Source organism: Dromiciops gliroides, chromosome 3 (assembly GCF_019393635.1).
Source record: "Dromiciops gliroides isolate mDroGli1 chromosome 3, mDroGli1.pri, whole genome shotgun sequence".
NCBI classification, from domain to species: domain Eukaryota; kingdom Metazoa; phylum Chordata; class Mammalia; order Microbiotheria; family Microbiotheriidae; genus Dromiciops; species Dromiciops gliroides.
The window spans coordinates 337,519,410-337,536,800 of NC_057863.1; the positions used below are offsets into that span (position 1 = coordinate 337,519,410).

The 17,391-nt window shown below is 40.7% G+C and overlaps 1 protein-coding gene across 1 annotated transcript in view; it reads right to left on the reverse strand.

The window, feature by feature from the left end:
* Positions 1 to 17,391, reverse strand: part of ITGB5 (integrin subunit beta 5) — a 188,662-nt gene that overhangs the window by 107,418 nt on the left and 63,853 nt on the right. The window contains exon 5 of the mRNA XM_043997337.1: positions 9,680 to 9,848. Coding sequence (XP_043853272.1) covers positions 9,680 to 9,848 — 169 coding nt within the window. The remainder of the gene's footprint in view (positions 1 to 9,679; positions 9,849 to 17,391) is intronic.

Genomic DNA, 17,391 nt, shown 5'->3' on the forward strand with positions numbered 1-17,391 from the left:
TTTGGGGTTTTCTTGGCAAAGATATTGGAGTTGTTTGCCATTTCCTTCTCCAGTTCATTTTCTGAATCCATCTTACCTATGCTTAAGCCAAACCGGACTCCTTTTTTATTCTTTTTACTAGACTGCATGATATCAGCCCAGCTGACTTTGAACATTTTTTAATTTCAAGGGTTGGAATCAATAAGGCTTAACTCCATTCAATCAGCACAAAGCCAGGAGGGAAGATAAAACCCATGAAAGCCTGTCTCACCCTTCTTTTCTCCCTGCCCTTTATCTGCCCAAATGAAAGGTTTTTTAAGAGAATGCTTCAAATTTTTAATGGAGAAAAAAAAATTACCCTACTTGACTGGTAAATAATGTTAAGGGCTAAAATTCTAGCTAGTCTGTCTAAAATATTTAATGAGTGGTCGCCAATAAATTATAAGCTTTAGCAAGAGTTAGACTTTTAAGCATTTATTAAGGAGAATAAGAATTTGGTAAAGAGAGAGAAAGGCCTAGATTCCTATCTATTAAAGGGAGAGCACATTTCTAGCTCCGCTCTCCACCCAGTCCAGAGTCCAGAGGAAAAAGCCCTAGAGTCAGCGCCAGTCTCTTCCTTCCTCCTCCCACTAGTCTGCGTCACTTCCTCCCCGCCAAAGAAAAGACTCCTGGTCTTGCCCTCAAAGACCTTCGCTTCATGGGCAGAACTCTTCTACAGTAAGTATCCAGCAGGTGGCGTCATTCCAATCGTTACAATAACAAGTGTCCCAAAAGTTGTAAATATTAAAACTTAAAGCTGTCTAAGACTTTTGGGATATCTTCTATTTAAGCTAACGTTAAAACAACAACTACCTCCCAGCATCTCCTTTAACAATCACAATGGAACAGCCAGCCCATTATGTTCATCTTACCCTAATATTAGCAGTCAAAGAGGACAAATACTATTGTTAGACAAAGTTATCCAGTTTTTCCCAATTCCTTGACTGCTCACTTGCAACCAGTCACCTCTACATTGTTTCTGGCATTCATCCCAACACCCAGGAATAAGCCTTGTTATCATCTACCTACAGATAATTACAGTGTGGCCTCCTAATGGGTTTTCTATCTCTCTTCCTTACAATGCATGCTCCATTCTCCAGTCCCAACAATCCCTTTTATGCATAAGAAGTCTGCTTACTTTCCCTGCTCAAAAAATTTTCAGAGGCTCCCAAAATGCTTACTCTATAAAGTTCAGATTCTGTTGCCTGACATTTGGAGTCTTCTGTAGACTGGACGTATTCTAGCTCTCCAGCCTTACCTATGCTTGAAACAAGCCAGACTCCTTTTTGTTTCTGAGCATTCTACCTGGCTTTCCTGCCTCAGCACATTTGCTGATGATGTTGCTGATGCTTGTGGAATGCCCTACCTCCCCCTCTATCCCTTATTGCATTTTTCATCATGCTTTAAAACCCAACTCAATCAAAAACAAACATTTATTAAGTGCCTATTACATGTCAAGCACTGTGCTAAGCTCTGGAAATAAAAAAGGGGCAAGACCGTTCTGGAGAGCAATTTGGAACGATGCCCAGAGGGCTATAAAACTGTTACCCTTTGACCCAGCAATACCACTACTAGGTCTGTATCCCAAAGAGATCATGGAAAAGTGAAAAGGACCCACATGTACAAAAATATATATAGCAGCTCTCTTCGTAGTGGCAAAGAATTGGAAATTAAGGGAATGTCCATCAATTGGGAAATGACTAAACACGTTGTAGAATATAAATGTAATAGAATACTATTGTGCTATAAGAAATGATGGACAGGAAGATGTCAGAAAACCCTAGAAAGGCTTATATGAACTGATACTGAGTGAAGTGAGCAGAACCAGGAGAACTTTATACATAGTAAAAGCAACATTGTGTGATGATCTTCTATGATAGACTGTCCTTCTCAGTGATAAAATGATCCAAAGCAATTCCAAAAGATTAATGATGAAAAATGCTATCCAGGGGCAGCTAGGTGGAGCAGTGGATAAAGCACTGGCCCTGGATTCAGGAGGACCTGAGTTCAAATTTGGCCTCAGACACTTGACACTAGCTGTGTGACCCTGGGCAAGTCACTTAACCCTCATTGCCCTGCAAAAAAAAAAAAAGAAAAAGAAAAATGCTATCCACATCCAGAGAAAGAATTATGGAGTCTGAATACAAAACAGGACATACTATTTTCACTTTTTTTGGTTGTGGTTTTTTTTCCTTGTGGTTTTTCCCTTTTGTTCTGATTTTTTCTTTCACAACATGACTACTGTGGAAATATATTTAACATGATTATACATGTATAACCTAAAAATAAAAAAAGAGGCAAAAGACAGTCCCTGCCCTCAAGGAGCTTACAAGCCAATGAGAAACAGCATGCAAACAAATATATACAAAGTAATATATATACAAGATAAATAGTAAATAAAAGGAAGGCACTAGAATTAAGAGGGATTTGGGGAAGTCTTTTTATAGAAGGTGGGATTTTAGTTGGGTTTTAAAGGAAGCCCAGGGAGGTCAGTAGTCAGAGCAGAGAAAGAAAGAACATTTCAGGCCTGGGGGATGACCAGAGAAAATGCCTAGAGCCAAGAGATGGAGTGTCTTATTCTTGGCATAGCTGAGAAGCCCGTGTCACTGGCTGGAAGAGTAGGGATCAAGGAGCAAGATGTAAGAACACAGGAAAGGCTTTAAAAGACAAATAGAGGATTTTGCATTTCCTCCTGGAGGTAATAGGGAGCCACTGGAGTTTACTGAATGGGAGTGGGGATGTGATCAGACCTGTTTTAGGAAAATCTCTTTAGTGACTGAATAGAGAAAGAATTGGAGCAGGGAGATATTTGAGGCAGGCTAACCCACCAGTGGGCTATTGCAATAATCTAGGCATGAGGTAATGAGGACTTGCACTAAAGGGGTGGCAATTGTCAGAAGTGAGGAGGGGACATACTTATGCTCTCCAAAAAGAGTTCCTTGATCCTCCTTATTAGTAATGACTTTCTCATGATCTCACATAACACTCTGCCTCCCAATGTGGTTTAGCCTCCTATAATCAATCAACAAATATTAAGCAGCTACTGTGTGCTGGGCACTAAAGAGACTACCAGACCTGAGTCCATGAGGACAAGCACTGTCTTAGTAATAATAATAACAATGACAATGGTAATAGTAGGAAACATTTACATGGTGCTTTAAGGTTTGCAATATGCTTTACAAATATCTCATTTTATCCTATCAACATCCCTATGAGGAAGGTGCTATTATTACTTCCATTTTACAGATGAAGAAACTGAGGCTGTGAGCCACTAAATGACTTGCCCAGGATCACATAGCCAATGAGTAGCTGAGGCAAGATTGATTGAACTCTAAGGATCTCCCTGACTCTAGGTTCCATGCTCTGTACTACCTTGTTCTGTGTCTGTGACTAATACAGTGTTCTGTTATTTCTCACCTGGCTGAACTCCTCCGGGCTTCATCAGCATCGCCCCCTCCACAAACCTCAGCAAGGTCCCAGTAACACTAGAATTCTCATCTCATCAGTAACCCCTGCCCTGGGGTCCCTCCTTCTTTTGGATTGGAGAGAGAGGAGGGTGGAAGGCTCATTTCCTATCCTCCATTTAGGGAGGATACCCAAGCCAGTCATATTTTCCTTTCCCATTTCACTGGATTTTATCATTCCCTACACCTTCAACTTCTTTATATGTCTTTCTATGTCTTCCCCCTTTAGACTGTAAGCTCCTTTAGGGCTGAGACTGTCTTTTGCCTTTCTTTGTAGCTCTAGAGCCTAGCACAGTGCCTGGCACATAGTAGGCACTGAATAAATGTCTGACTGACTGACTTGTACACAGTATTAAGTGCTTGATATTTGTCGATTGAAGAGGCAGAATGCTACAGTGGTCACTTCTCTTTGCCTATTTCCTCATCTGTAAATTAGGGCAGCTAGATGTCACAAGTGTATAGAGTGCTGGGGCCTGGAGTCAGGAAGACTCATCTTCCTGAGATCAAATCTGGCCTCGGACACTTACTACCTGTGTGACCCTGGGCAAGTCACTTTAGCCTTTTTGCCTCAGTTTCCCCATGTGTAAAATGAGCTGGAGAAGGAAATGGCAAAACCACTGTAGCATCTTTGTCAAGAAAACCCTAAACGAGGTCATGAAGAGTCAGACACGACTGAACAACAACAAAATGCAGATAATAATAGCACCTACCTCTAAGAGTTATTGTGAGGCTCCCATGAGATAATTTTTTTTTTTTCAGTGAGGCAATTGGGGTTAAGTGACTTGCCCAGGGTCACACAGCTAGTAAGTGTTAAGTGTCTGAGGCCAGATTTGAACTCAGGTACTCCTGACTCCAGGGCTGGTGCTCTATCCACTGCGCCATCTAGCTGCCCCGAGATAATAATTATCAAGCACTTACCACAGTGCCTGTGCACACAGTAAGTGCTATATAAGTGTTAACTATAATTGTTGTTGTTATTATTATCATGAATATTATCATTTGGGTTCAAATCTTGCCCCTGATTCTTATGACGGGTATGACCTTGGAGAAGTTACTTGACTTTACTGGGCCTCAGTGTCTTCATGTGCCAAATGAAGGGGTTGAAGCAAATCACCCCTTCTAGCTCTAGAACTATGACTGATTAGACAAATGAAACCATCTAAATGAGAAACACCAAAGCAAGGTCCTAAATTGTTCAGGGACTATTTCAATTTTTTTTGTCTGTACCGTTAGTGCCTAGCACATAGTAGGTGTTTAATAAATGCTCTCAATTGCCTAAGGATGACTGGTGGACAGAACCAACATTCCCAGTGCTCTTTTAGCCCATCTAAGTGGTACAGTGGATAAAGTTGTGGACCTGGAATCAGAAAGACTCATCTTCCTGAGTTCAAATCTAGCCTCATACACTTACTAGCTGTGTGACCCTTGGCAAATCACTCTGCCTCAGTTTCCTCATCTGTAAAATGAACTGAAGAAGGAAATGGCAAACCACTCTAGTATCTCTGGCAAGAAAACCCCACAAGGGATCACAGAGTCAGACACAACTAAAAAACAACTGGATTCAAATATTAGGTATGCTACTTACTACCTTTACACCTCTGGGCAGGTTACCTAAACTCACTGGGCCTCAGTTTCCTTGTCTGTGAAATGAGCTGAATTAGAAGGCTCCCAGGCTCCCTCTCCATTCCAAATCTATGATCTTATAATATTTCAGCAGTATTAGCAAAGTCCTCGAACTTTGAGAAAAGTCTTATTCTCATTACAAGTCTTCATCTTTCCTTTTTTCAATTTCTGATTATTTTATTTTGAACTTATGGGATAAAACAAGCATTTCCATAACCTAGAGAATATATTTTTAAATGCTTCGTGCACACAACTCACCGATGGGAACAAGTTGCAGCCTGCTCATGTCCGTGACGGGTCTTTCCATTGCCCTTTGGCATAATCTGGATTTGGTAGAGAGACTCACAGCCATTCTGCATGACTGGAGGAGAAGGAACTGATAGAAGAGGGAGATTAGCTTTCTGAAAACCCTGCAGTTGGAAGTCACTGAGCAAATGGCCTGATTCCCCAAAAGGCAATGCAGCCCAACTTCCTACTCCTCTTCCATGTGGAGCCTGACCCTCAGTCTATTTGCAGCGCCTGTCTCAGAAACAGTGAGGCAGGAGCTAGGAAGACTAGGGTTCAGGGTCTGAATCTGATACATAGCAGCTATTCCCAACCCAGCACAGTACAATTCCATCAAGACAAATCCCCATATTGGTTAGGGAGGGATCCCCAACTTTGGGCACTTAGGATGAATCACCCGCCAAAGCTGAGGGTAGGTGGAAATCACTCAGTTTCATTCAAAGCATAATTAAAACTGGCCTTTGAGGAAATCCCCTAAAAACAGCTGGTTTTCTTCTTTATAAATGAAGTCTCCATCAATACCAGGCTATACAAGTGGGATTGAAGTTTCCAAACATGCACATTCCTCACCCTTAAACCCCATGTAGCTAAAAATCTCTCCTGGTTAAAGCAGCAACAGTCTAGAGCCCAAACAAAGAACTTGCTGTGGCAGCGTGAGATAGGAATACTTATCATTTCCATCTCAAGGGCATATGGTTCTAATGAAACATTGTGCATTGTGAAGGGGGAAACTGCCTGCCTCCACACATTAAAGCCCTTGTCAGGCTTCCACAGGGTCTGGGGGCTGGCAGGCCCTTATCACCTGAGAGCACTCTGTTTAGCCAAATGAATGAGAAATGGAGGCTCCTTTATTCTGGGCAAATCAGAAGAATGAAAAATTCTGTTCAACAAGCTGTGGATGGCTTCTGAAATAAGGAGTTGGGAATAAAATGGACCTTGGATCAAGTACAGGAAAGAAAACTACTCATACGCAGGAGCTCAAAAACAGTGACAACAATAATAAGGAGAAGAATAATAGCTAGTATTTATACAGTGTTTGAAGCTTTGCAAAGTGCTTTAGATACATTATCTCATTTGAAAGGAAAGCTAAAAAAAAAAAGTGCAAACCCCCTTGCCTACAGACTGCACCATGCTGAGTAATTGTTAACTTTTTTTTTTAATTAATAGCTTTTGTTTTAACATCTCTTTCATTTCCAAAAAACTTCTCTCTCCCCTTCTCCTGTTTCCTATAAGCAAATCCCTTGAGACAAAGAATTTTAAAAGAGGGGAGGGAGGGAGGGGAAATTATTCACCCAAACTAACAAACACATCAACCCAGTCTGTTCCATATTCATTGATCCCCACCCACCCACCCATCTCCACAGGAGGGAGGAATGAGGTGCATTTTCTCCAATGTATCCAATTCCCAATTCTACAGTATCCACCGGGGAGAAGACAAATGTCACTTCAATAGACTTTAGATGTACATATGAAGATACAACACCTTCCAAGACATAATTGCTCATCAGGAATAAAGGACCGCCCACTTCTCCATTGCTCACCTCTAGCATCTCTTTCTCTGGCGACTTTTGAAAACAAGAAATATGCTCACCTATCTGGGACTGATCAGGTACAGTCCTGAAGGCCTTAGAATAGACTGAACCAAAAAGATGTTTCCAGTGCCAGGAATTAATCGTTTTAATTAAGAGAACAAGCCATTGTTTGGTCATGTCATTTAGCTCTCGCTCTAACCTTGAACAATGAACAAAGAATCCATTTAAGTCCCATGTCCTTCCTGAACTACATGTTCCCTGCCAGGGCCTGGAATTCTGCAAAGGAAAGAGAGCATCCTTGGAAAACAAAACCCTAAAATATGCAGATATTTCAAATGCTAAGTAAGCTAACATCAGACTATCAGTCAGAAACATTAAGATCTTTTTCCAAGATTAATTCATCCTTTAAAACCCAACTCAGATGGCATCCCCTTCAGAAGACTATTCTTTATTTTCCCTACTTCTAATCACTTAACGATATTCTCCCAACCTGCCCACAAATGTCACATAGCACAACTTGCTTATGCCTTTACCATGTATTATAGTTACTGGTGTATAGAACAAATTCCTAGACTGTATTGTGAGCTCCATGAGTTTGAAGGCTATGTCTTTTGTTTGTTTGTTTTTTGCTTTTTTTTCAGGGCAATGAGGGTTAAGTAACTTGCCCAGGGTCACACAACTACTAAGTGTCAAGTGTCTGAGGCTGGATTTGAACTCAGGTCCTCCTTAATCCAGGGCCAGTGCTTTATCCACTGCGCCACCTAGCTGCCCCCTCAGCATCTCCTTTAACAATCACAATGGAACAGCCAACCCATTATAATGTTCATCTTACCCTAATATTAGCAGTCAAAGGGTTATCCACCGTACCACCTAGCTGCCCAAGGCTATGTCAAAGTCTGCATTGCCCCTGGTGCCTAGCACAGTGCTTGGTACACAGCAGACACTTAAAATTGTTTCCTGCATTGTTTTCCAAAACCTGTAAAATTAATTACTTATGTATGTACCTCCTTTGTACACCTTTGGTTCCTTCCAGTTTGCTTAGGCTAATAAAACCTCAAGAGTTTTGTGAAGTCAGGCTTGGGTCAGCATGCAGAAGAGACTACCCTAACTGAAGCACTCTGGGAGGCCACCTTATCAGGAATTTGTATATGGGGGTGTGCAGATGAATCTATCGTGTTCCTAACAAAGATGGGAATCTATCTGGCCATAAGGACTGGTACAAATAAAGCTAAGACAAGGAGATCTTCTTGGGACCAAGAAAAAACACAGAATAATGTCTCTGCAGATTTCTTCTACCACCACTACCACCACCACCATAACCCACTCCCTCATATACATGTGTGTATGTATGTATGTATTTATTATAAATATACAAAGTCATATGGGTTTTTGTTGCTTTTAACTTTTTTTGGTAGCGTGGCAATGAGGGTTAAGTGACTTGCCCAGGGTCACACAGCTAGTAAGTGTCAAGTGTCTGAGACCAGATTTGAACTCGGGTCCTCCTGACTCTACGTTGGGTTCCCTATCCACTGCACCACCTAGCTGCACCTCTGGTTATTTCTTAGATCAGTGGTTTCTAACTCATGGGCCACAGACCCAGAGGGCTTTGAGAGGGGAGGAAGAAGATAAGAGGTAGAGCAAAGGACAAGCAAATTCATAATTAAACAGATTTTTTTTGGTTGACTGAATGTCATACATAATCATAGAACTATATTTCAAATGTGCATAGATGCTATTATGATTAATAAGATATAAATTCATTTCCAAGCTTTATTGAACTCCCATTAACTTTTTGTCATTATGTATTTTCTCATTCAATGGATACAAATAGTGCAACTACTATCCTGCATGAGTCTGTGAAATATTTTTTTAGTTGTTTTTGTTTTGTTTTTTCACAGGGCAATGAGGCTTAAGTGACTTGCCCAGGGTCACACAGCTAGTAAATGTCAAGTGTGTGAGACCAGATTTGAACTCAGATCCTCCTGAATCCAGGGCCAGTGTTTTATCCACTGTGCCACCTAGCTTCCCCAGAGTCTGTGAAATATTTTGAAGTGGAAAGAGGGCCTCCATTCTCACGAAGGTTGGAAAATGATACCTTAGAGAATTCTTCTCACCCAGTCTTCCTGGGGGCAGTCAATAAGACATGATCCGCAAATACCATTTTTACATTACACTGCCTCAAAATATACCATCAGTCACTTCCCACCTAGGATTTTTTCCTCCTCTTCCCATGAGCTCGTATTAGCTCCTCCTATTATGGAGTAAAAGAATAAGGAAACATGCAATTTATTTCCTTCTCTTCCAGCTGCAGATTTCTATGAAGGCTGCAGTCACAACGTGGTATCCCAAAAATCATCCCAGAAGTCTCCCTGAGCATCGCATCATAAACAAAGTCAATTCTCTCCCCGGAAAAGCCAATAAACAAGTTGTTCACGCATATGAACAGAGCAGCACTTTTCTGGCCAAAAAAGTATCTCATGGCCCCACCCAGGGACAGAGACACAAATCTATCACCCTACAGATGTGTGCTGCCACTGCTGTAGACCTACTCAACGTTCCTGCTAAGGCACACCCTCTGATGTAAACAGTGGAAGGGAGCCATGGGCTGCAGTCCATGTAAATTTGTGTGAAAACACTGCACATAACAAAGCAAAATCCCACCGAAGTACGCGTGCGCGCACGCGCGCGCGCGCACACACACACACACACACACACACACAAACAACTTAATATTCACACACACTGAAAGAAACTTACCTTGCACACGGCTGCCTGGAGTATTGCATCAAAGCCCCCCTCAGGAGCATCTCTGTTTCTGGACACCCTCTGTTTTTTAACTTCCTCGTTGAAGCTATCGACTTTATCCGTTAAAGACAGCAGATGACGGAAGCCAAAGGATGGGACGCAGTGCGGAAACAACTTGTAACTGGGGAGAAATAATAGTCTCAGAGCCACTTTTTCACTCACGTTCCCACATCGTGAACAGAGACACGCTCAATGCGCTCTCACTGAAAGGCTGGGGTACTGAAACGCCACGATATTCAGCAATTATTATTATTATAGATGTGCGGCACCTTGTTGGGCACTTCGGCAGTTGTAATGACACAATCCCTGCACTCAAGGTAGGACAGACACCCATGATACTATATGTACCATGAGTGGAACATAGGATAAGGGTGATAGGAAACAAATATTTACTAAGCACCTACAAATATTATCTCACTGCTACTCACACAACAATTCTGGGAGGTAGGAGCTAGTATTTTAAACTTAAGAAAACTGAGTCAGACAGAGGTTAAATGAATTACCCAGGGGCATACAGATAGTAGGTATCCGAGGCAGGATTTGAATTCAGGTCTTCCTGATGCTAGATTCACCATTTTATTCACTGTGCTTCTGTGAAAGGTAAAAGGGTAGGTAAAAGCTTTATGGAGAAGTTCAGACTTGAGCTAGTCTTTGAAGGATGTATAAGCCTTAGACAGAGAAGAGGGTTAGGACATTAGAGAAAGATATGAGGAGGGAGTAGAAACATTCTGAAGAAGGTTATAAGAGGAAAGGCACCACATGACAACATCAGACATTTACCTTTATCTACAGTACAACAACTACTTGTTAGTCCCATTTTATAGAGGGAAAAAAAACAAACAAACTAAGGCTCAGAAAGGGTACCTCTCTAGAGTTTAAAAAAAAAAGGTGGGGTCAGAGGCAGGATTTGAACCCAGGTCTCTCCTGATTCTATGCCTTGCCCTATTTCTATGACACCAAACTGCTTCTCACCCTTGCTTCTGAGAAACATGAATTTCTCTTGAACAATGTCCTGCTCCAGGATGCTAGAACACATCCTACAGCCCCACAGTTATTTGACTTCAGAGCTACGACACAGCCTGGCCCATTTTTTCTTTTCTGTCTTTGTATCATCAGCACGTAATATAGTGGCCATGCACAGAGTAGGTGCTTAATTATTCCTGGAACTGAACATGATCTGGCACCCAGCCTGTGCTTAATAAATGCTCATTGAAAAAGAGGAGTCTGTCTCCCAGGTGAATTGATTTGGATTCACCTTCTTCATCCAATGCCTGGCAGGTGTCTACTGTGCTAGGAGCTCAAGTTACAAAGATAAGCTAAGACACCTGGCTTCTATGCCCAAGGAGCTAACACTCTAGCACTTAATGCAATGATTGGTAATTAAAGATGAGAAACCATCAAGAACAAAGGGAGAGGTGTTTGTAAGCCAGGGCAAGCTGTTTGGCACAGGATGCTAAGAGGTACCTCTACCCTTAAGGAAGAGATGAAGGCTTAGTCAAAGTGTGGGGGAATCCAACCTGGCCACTGGTGCAGGCCTGGGCAGGCACAACCTACAGCAGGCAATTTCCCAGTTTCCAGGAGGTTATTAGGGCTTGGCACCAGTTCTCCTTTAGGAATCAGAGACACTTTTCTTCCTATCATTGTCACCCCCAAACTCTGCTGGAACAAATGTTACCTACCATAGGCAGAATTCTGTTTAAATGAGCTGGAAAGGATAGCAAAATAATTACATCATATCATTAAAATGCAAGCACTTTGCTACAGTTTACAAAAAAGCAAGTGCTCTGTATATACCATAACAATAACCACCAAAAGATTTGGGGAGGAAATATCTTGCTGGTTTCATATATCTGAGGACAAATACTTCACTGTCCTTCCTTCTGCTACATTGTGTTTGAAGGCAAACACAGGAGAGATGCACCATGAGTCAGTACTACCCAGTGGATACTGAGCCCACTTCTGACACATACTGACTGTGTGTGCCCTGGAAAAGTAACTGAACCTCAACAATTTAGGTAAATCTCTAGGATTTTAAGTTGCAGAGAAGGTGCCAATTTGCATTAGTAGAGTTTCCTTCGATGGGAGTTTCCTGTGCTAATGAAATCACAGGACCAGGCCCAATCCCCAGGGAGACATTTTAGCATTTCACGGATCCAGGATCAGATCAGAGGAGGAACTCCCTCCATTTATGCATGTTGCAGGCTTTTAGCAGCTGATCTTGGTGAATTACCGTAGAGTTTTAAAAAGTCATCACTTGAGTCATATGAAGATGGGTTCTGAGTGTTTTTGATTTGGGGTGGGAAGAGAGAAGAGAGTTATGGGGGGGGGGGGTAAAGGAGCAATCATCTACCTAGGTTGTTAGTCTTGCTAAAAACAAATTTATTATTAATTTACTAAAATCTACTATGAAGGTTTGTTGTTGTTCAGTCATAAATGCCTTTTTGCAACTGTGGACCATACTGCTCATTTGGTTTTCTTGGCAAAGATACTAGAGTGGTTTGCCATTTCTTTCTTCAGTAGAATAAAGCAAACAGAGGTTAAGTGACTTGCCCAGGGTCACGCAGCTAGTATCTGAAGCCAGATTTGAACTCAAATATTTGTAGCTCCAGGCCCAGCGCTCTATCCACTTTGCCAGTTTTTGTGTTTAGTTATGAATAAAAAAATAAAGGGGCAGCTAGGTGGTGAAGTGGATTGAGCACCAACCCTGGAATCAGGAGGACCTGAGTTCAAATTTACCCTCAGACACTTGATATACTAGCTGTATAACCCTGGGCAAGTCACTTAACCCCAATTGCCACACACACACACAAGAATAAAAAGTAAGCTGTATTAATTTTTTTTTTTTTGGTGAGGCAATTGGGGTTAAGTGACTTGCCCAGGGTCACACAGCCAGTAAGTATTAAGTGTCTGTATTAATTTTGACCTCTCTCTCAGTTGAAAAAAAGCATAGCATCTCATCATTGTGTTGTGGTGTCATAATTTCAAAATAAAAGTTGTGACTCTCTCAGTCCTCATTTTGTCTGGGGTCAAGTAGCCTAGGAGGATTAGAAAGTCAGCAGTTATAGATTATCTCTACCAAGACTCTACCTCCCTTTCTTCTCATTCTTTTCACTCTCCCTCACCCCCACCCCATCTTCACTGTTCCTTATATTTGTGCAAAATGTTAATACATTTACAAGTAAGAATCCATCTCAATGAGTGTACAAATCTTTCTCTATCACAGGTTTCTTTTTTTTTTTTAAGATAATATAGAAATGGCAAAAATACTCCAGTATCTTTGCCAAGAAAACCCTAAATGGGGTCACAGAGAGTCAGACATGACTGAAAAACGACTGAACAACAGTAGAAATCCAAGGATCACAGAACTTAGGGCTAGAAGGGACTGGCAAGATTATCTAGGTCAACCACCTCACTTTAGATGAGAAAACCAAGGCCCAGAGAGATTAGCTGACATGCTAAATCACACAGCTAATAAGTGGAAGAAACATGCATCAAAACCAGGTCTTTGGACCACAAGTCTAGGATGTATTCTACACTACCACACTGCCTATACACAGCTGACAGCAGCTGGAGAACTGATGCCCACATTTAAAGTGAGTTGATAGGGGGCAGCTAGGTGGTGCAGTGGATACAGCACCAGCCCTGGATTGAGGAGGACCTGAGATCAAATCTTGCCTCAGACACTTGACACTTATTAGCTGTGTGACCCTGGGCAAGTCATTTAACCCTCATTGCCCTGCAAAATAAAATAAAATGAGTTGATAAATGGAAACAAGTGTTGTCAATCCAGTTATTTTAAAGAATATCTTATTTTCCCCCAATTATACATAACAATAATTTTTAACATTTAAAAAAAAGTTTTGAGTTCCAAATTTTATGCTTTTCTCCCTGAAATTGTAAGCAATCTGATATAGACCATACATGTACAATCATGTAAAACATTTCAATATTAGTCATTCTGTAGAAGAAAACATGAACTAAAGGAGAAAGAAAGTAAAAATAGTATGCCTTGGTCTGTATTCAGATGCCATCAGTTCTTTCCGTGTCAGTGTGGACAACATTTTTTATCATGTCTTTTGGAATTGTCTTAGACCATTGTATTGCTGAGAATAGCCAAGTCATTAACAGTTGATTATCATATAATATTGCTATTACTATGTACAATGTTCTACTGGTTCTGTTCACTTCACTATGCATCGGTTCATGGAAGTCTTTCCAGGTTTTTCTGAAATCATGTTGCTTGTCATTTCTTATAGTACAATAATATCCCATCACAATCAGATACTACAACTTATTCAGGCATTCCCTAATAGATGGGCCTGCCCTCAATTTTTAATCCTTTGCCACCACAAAAAGAGCTATTATAAATATTTAAGAACATGTAGGTCCTTTTCCTTTTTCTTTAATCTCTTTGGGATACAAACCTAGTAGGAGGGTACACACAGTTTTATAGTCCTTTGGGCATGGTTCCAAATTGTTCTCCAAAATGGGTGGTTTAGTTCACAACTCCAACAATTTATTAGTGTCTCAATTTTCCCATATCCCCTACAACATTTGCCATTTTCCTTTTCTGTCATATTAGCCAATCAGATAGGTGTGGGGTGGTACCTCAGAGTTATTTTAATTTGCATTTCTCTAATCAGTAGTAATTTAGAGCATTTTTTCATATGACTATAGATAACCTTGATTTCTTTGTCTGGAAACTACTTGTTCATGTTTTCAACTTGCCTAGCAAGAAACATCATCAGCTTTATATAGACGTGGCAAGTGAAACTCAAAGTTAAAGGAACCTGTCTAAGATTAGCCTGCTAAGTGTCAGAATCAGGACTCAGACACAGGTTTGTGGACAATGTTCTACTGGTTCTGTTCACATTTCATCAGGTCCTCTATGAGTAGATGCTAAGGTTTCTCATAGAGGACTAAAATTATAATTGATTCGCTTCATTTCTTAAAACAGAAAAAATTTTAATGAAACAAAAAAAACCCATTCACATCAATTTTCAAGATCAAAAAAAGAGTAATATTTCAGAGTAAGGCACATGATCACATATGGTACTTCCTTCAAACCCCTCCCCACAATAAATGAACACATGAATGAATAAATGAATGGATGGTTGGATGGATAAACAGATAGATAAATAAGGAAAAGATTACCAAGAAGGCATCAACCACTACGGAGCAACATGCCTAATTTCTCAAAATCTTTATGAGAATGGCTTATACATACACTGAAGGCATCCTTGACGAAAAAAGGAGAAGACAGGCAGAGTAGTAATTAAACATATTGACAACAACAAGGAGCCAAAAGAATCAGGAAGATTCCTTTTCTTTGTCAAGCAAGGAGATTAATTTCTCTAATAGAGGTTAAAGGGAATATGAATCTTTACTGACTCTTATTTGCTCATTTTTTTAAACGAAAGTATTTCACTGGAAAGAAGAAGAAAAGGTAGTCTAAAAGGCTCTCCTCAAAGAAGTTCTCTTTCACATGTAAGTTAATATTATATAAAGTTCTAGGTCAGATGTACCTTCAGAGGTAACTTTGTTCAATGTATGTCAAACAAGGCATAAAACAGGGAGACATAGATTATGAACATGAAGAAGTCCTGTGTGGAATCCAAAAAGAAGGATTGCTTAGCACATCAAATTCTCCAAATTTTTGTACTTATTGATGACACTGTACTAACTTTATCCAGAACTACAAATAAAATCCATATTCAGTTGGAATAATTCTATATTCATTAGAAAAATAAAGTGAATGAAAATTATGTATTATCCAGATTATTACATGAAATTGGATGGATGGTCCAATTAACAGGTCATTACTATAAATATCTTGGGTAGGTGCTGTCTATGGAAAATGAGCTAGACCCAAAATTAGATAAGAAGAAGCAACCAAACTGGATACATCTAGAGAATTGCAAAATATTTTCAGTGAACCCAAGCTGCTCACTGTAGACAATAGTCTACAAGTGCTACAGTGTGCTAACTACTTTGTAAAGTCCGAAACTCCCTAATAAATATCTTATTAATACTCTCATGGATGTGCTTTTTGGGGGTCCTAACCTGCATTTCACAGGCTTAGGGAACTCCTAGATTTCCTTTGTTTGAGGAAGCAACTCCAACAATGCATATTCATACCTGCTCAGCCAAATATTGTCTTTGAGTCTTAGAGTCTTAGTTACCCAGGGCCCTGAGGGTCTAAGTGACTTGTCAAGGACTATACAACCCAGTATATGTCAAAGGTGACACCTGAACCTATCTTCCGGACTCCAAACTTAGCTCTCTCTTACCTACACCACTCCATTGCCTCTCTAGATTTGCATATTATAGCATCTGTTAATACTAAAGTCCCACTCTGATGCCTCATTGTATTTTTGTTTATTTGGTTGGTTTTTTGCAGGGCAATGAGGGTTAAGTGACTTGCCCAAAGTCACACAGCTATAATTGTCAAGCGTCTGAGGCTGGATTTGAACTCAGGTCCCCCTGAATCCAGGGCCCGTGCTTTATCCACTGCGCCACCTAGCTGCCCCACTGTATTTTTTTTTGTGGGGCAATGGGGGTTAAGTGACTTGCCCAGGGTCACACAGCTAGTAAGTGTCTGAGGCCAGATTTGAACTCAGGTCCTCCTGAACCCAGGGCCGGTGCTTTATCCATTGTGCCATCTAGCCGCCCCCTGCCCCACTGTATTTTAAAATAACTTTGACTATCATATAATTCAAGAGACCAGTCACTGCACAAACGTTCCTTCCATCAACGAGGGGAAAATTACTGGGAATATTGATTTCCTTCATGCAACCTTTCACTTGTAGAGAATTAGGTAACGGACATGCCCACATCTGACGAATCTCTTAGGCACTATTTGATCTTCATCAGCCACTCAAACCTCCAGACCTCAAGTCTGGAGGGTGATAATGACGAAGCGTGTAATGTCTGGATTAGGATTAGATCATGTTACTAAACAACACTTTTGATTTCTAAGAGAGAAGCCACAAAAAAGGAGGATAACTTCCCCCAACCAGCTAACTGCTTACTCACTATCAAAAATGCATTTGATTTGACAAAGCCAAGGCTCTCCTCCAGAAAGGCATCTCCCATATGTGTGTCAAAATCATGAGATGGGGGCAGCTAGGTGGTGCTGTGTATAAAGCGCTGGCGCTGGATTCAGGAGGACCTGAGTTCAAATCTGGCCTCAGACACTTGACATTTACTAGCTGTGTGACTCTGGGCAAGTCACTTCACCCTCACTGCCCTGCAAAAAAAAAAAAAAATCATATGAGATTCCTTCAAGAGGAAACGGCAGAGGTAGCTTTGTTCCACCACCCTCTCATTATTGATATCCACTGTTATGTTCTCCACAGGCATTTACCATTGTCATAGGCCATGTTCAACAGAGTCAAAATTCCTCTTATAGACAATGAGATTCTTCAGAGGCTCCTTTTTGCAGATAGCACTGTGCTGACTGCAGCAAGACCCAGGAAACTGTAATCTCTCATTTAAAAAAAAAATTTTAATAAAAATAAAGATTTTTTATTTAAAGTTTTGAGTTCCAAATTCTATCCCTCCTTCCCTCCCTCCCCTAGGCAGCAAGCAATCATATATAGAAACCGTAATCTCTTAAACAAGATACACACTGACAAAGTAAATGCTGCATTGATTGAGGGAGT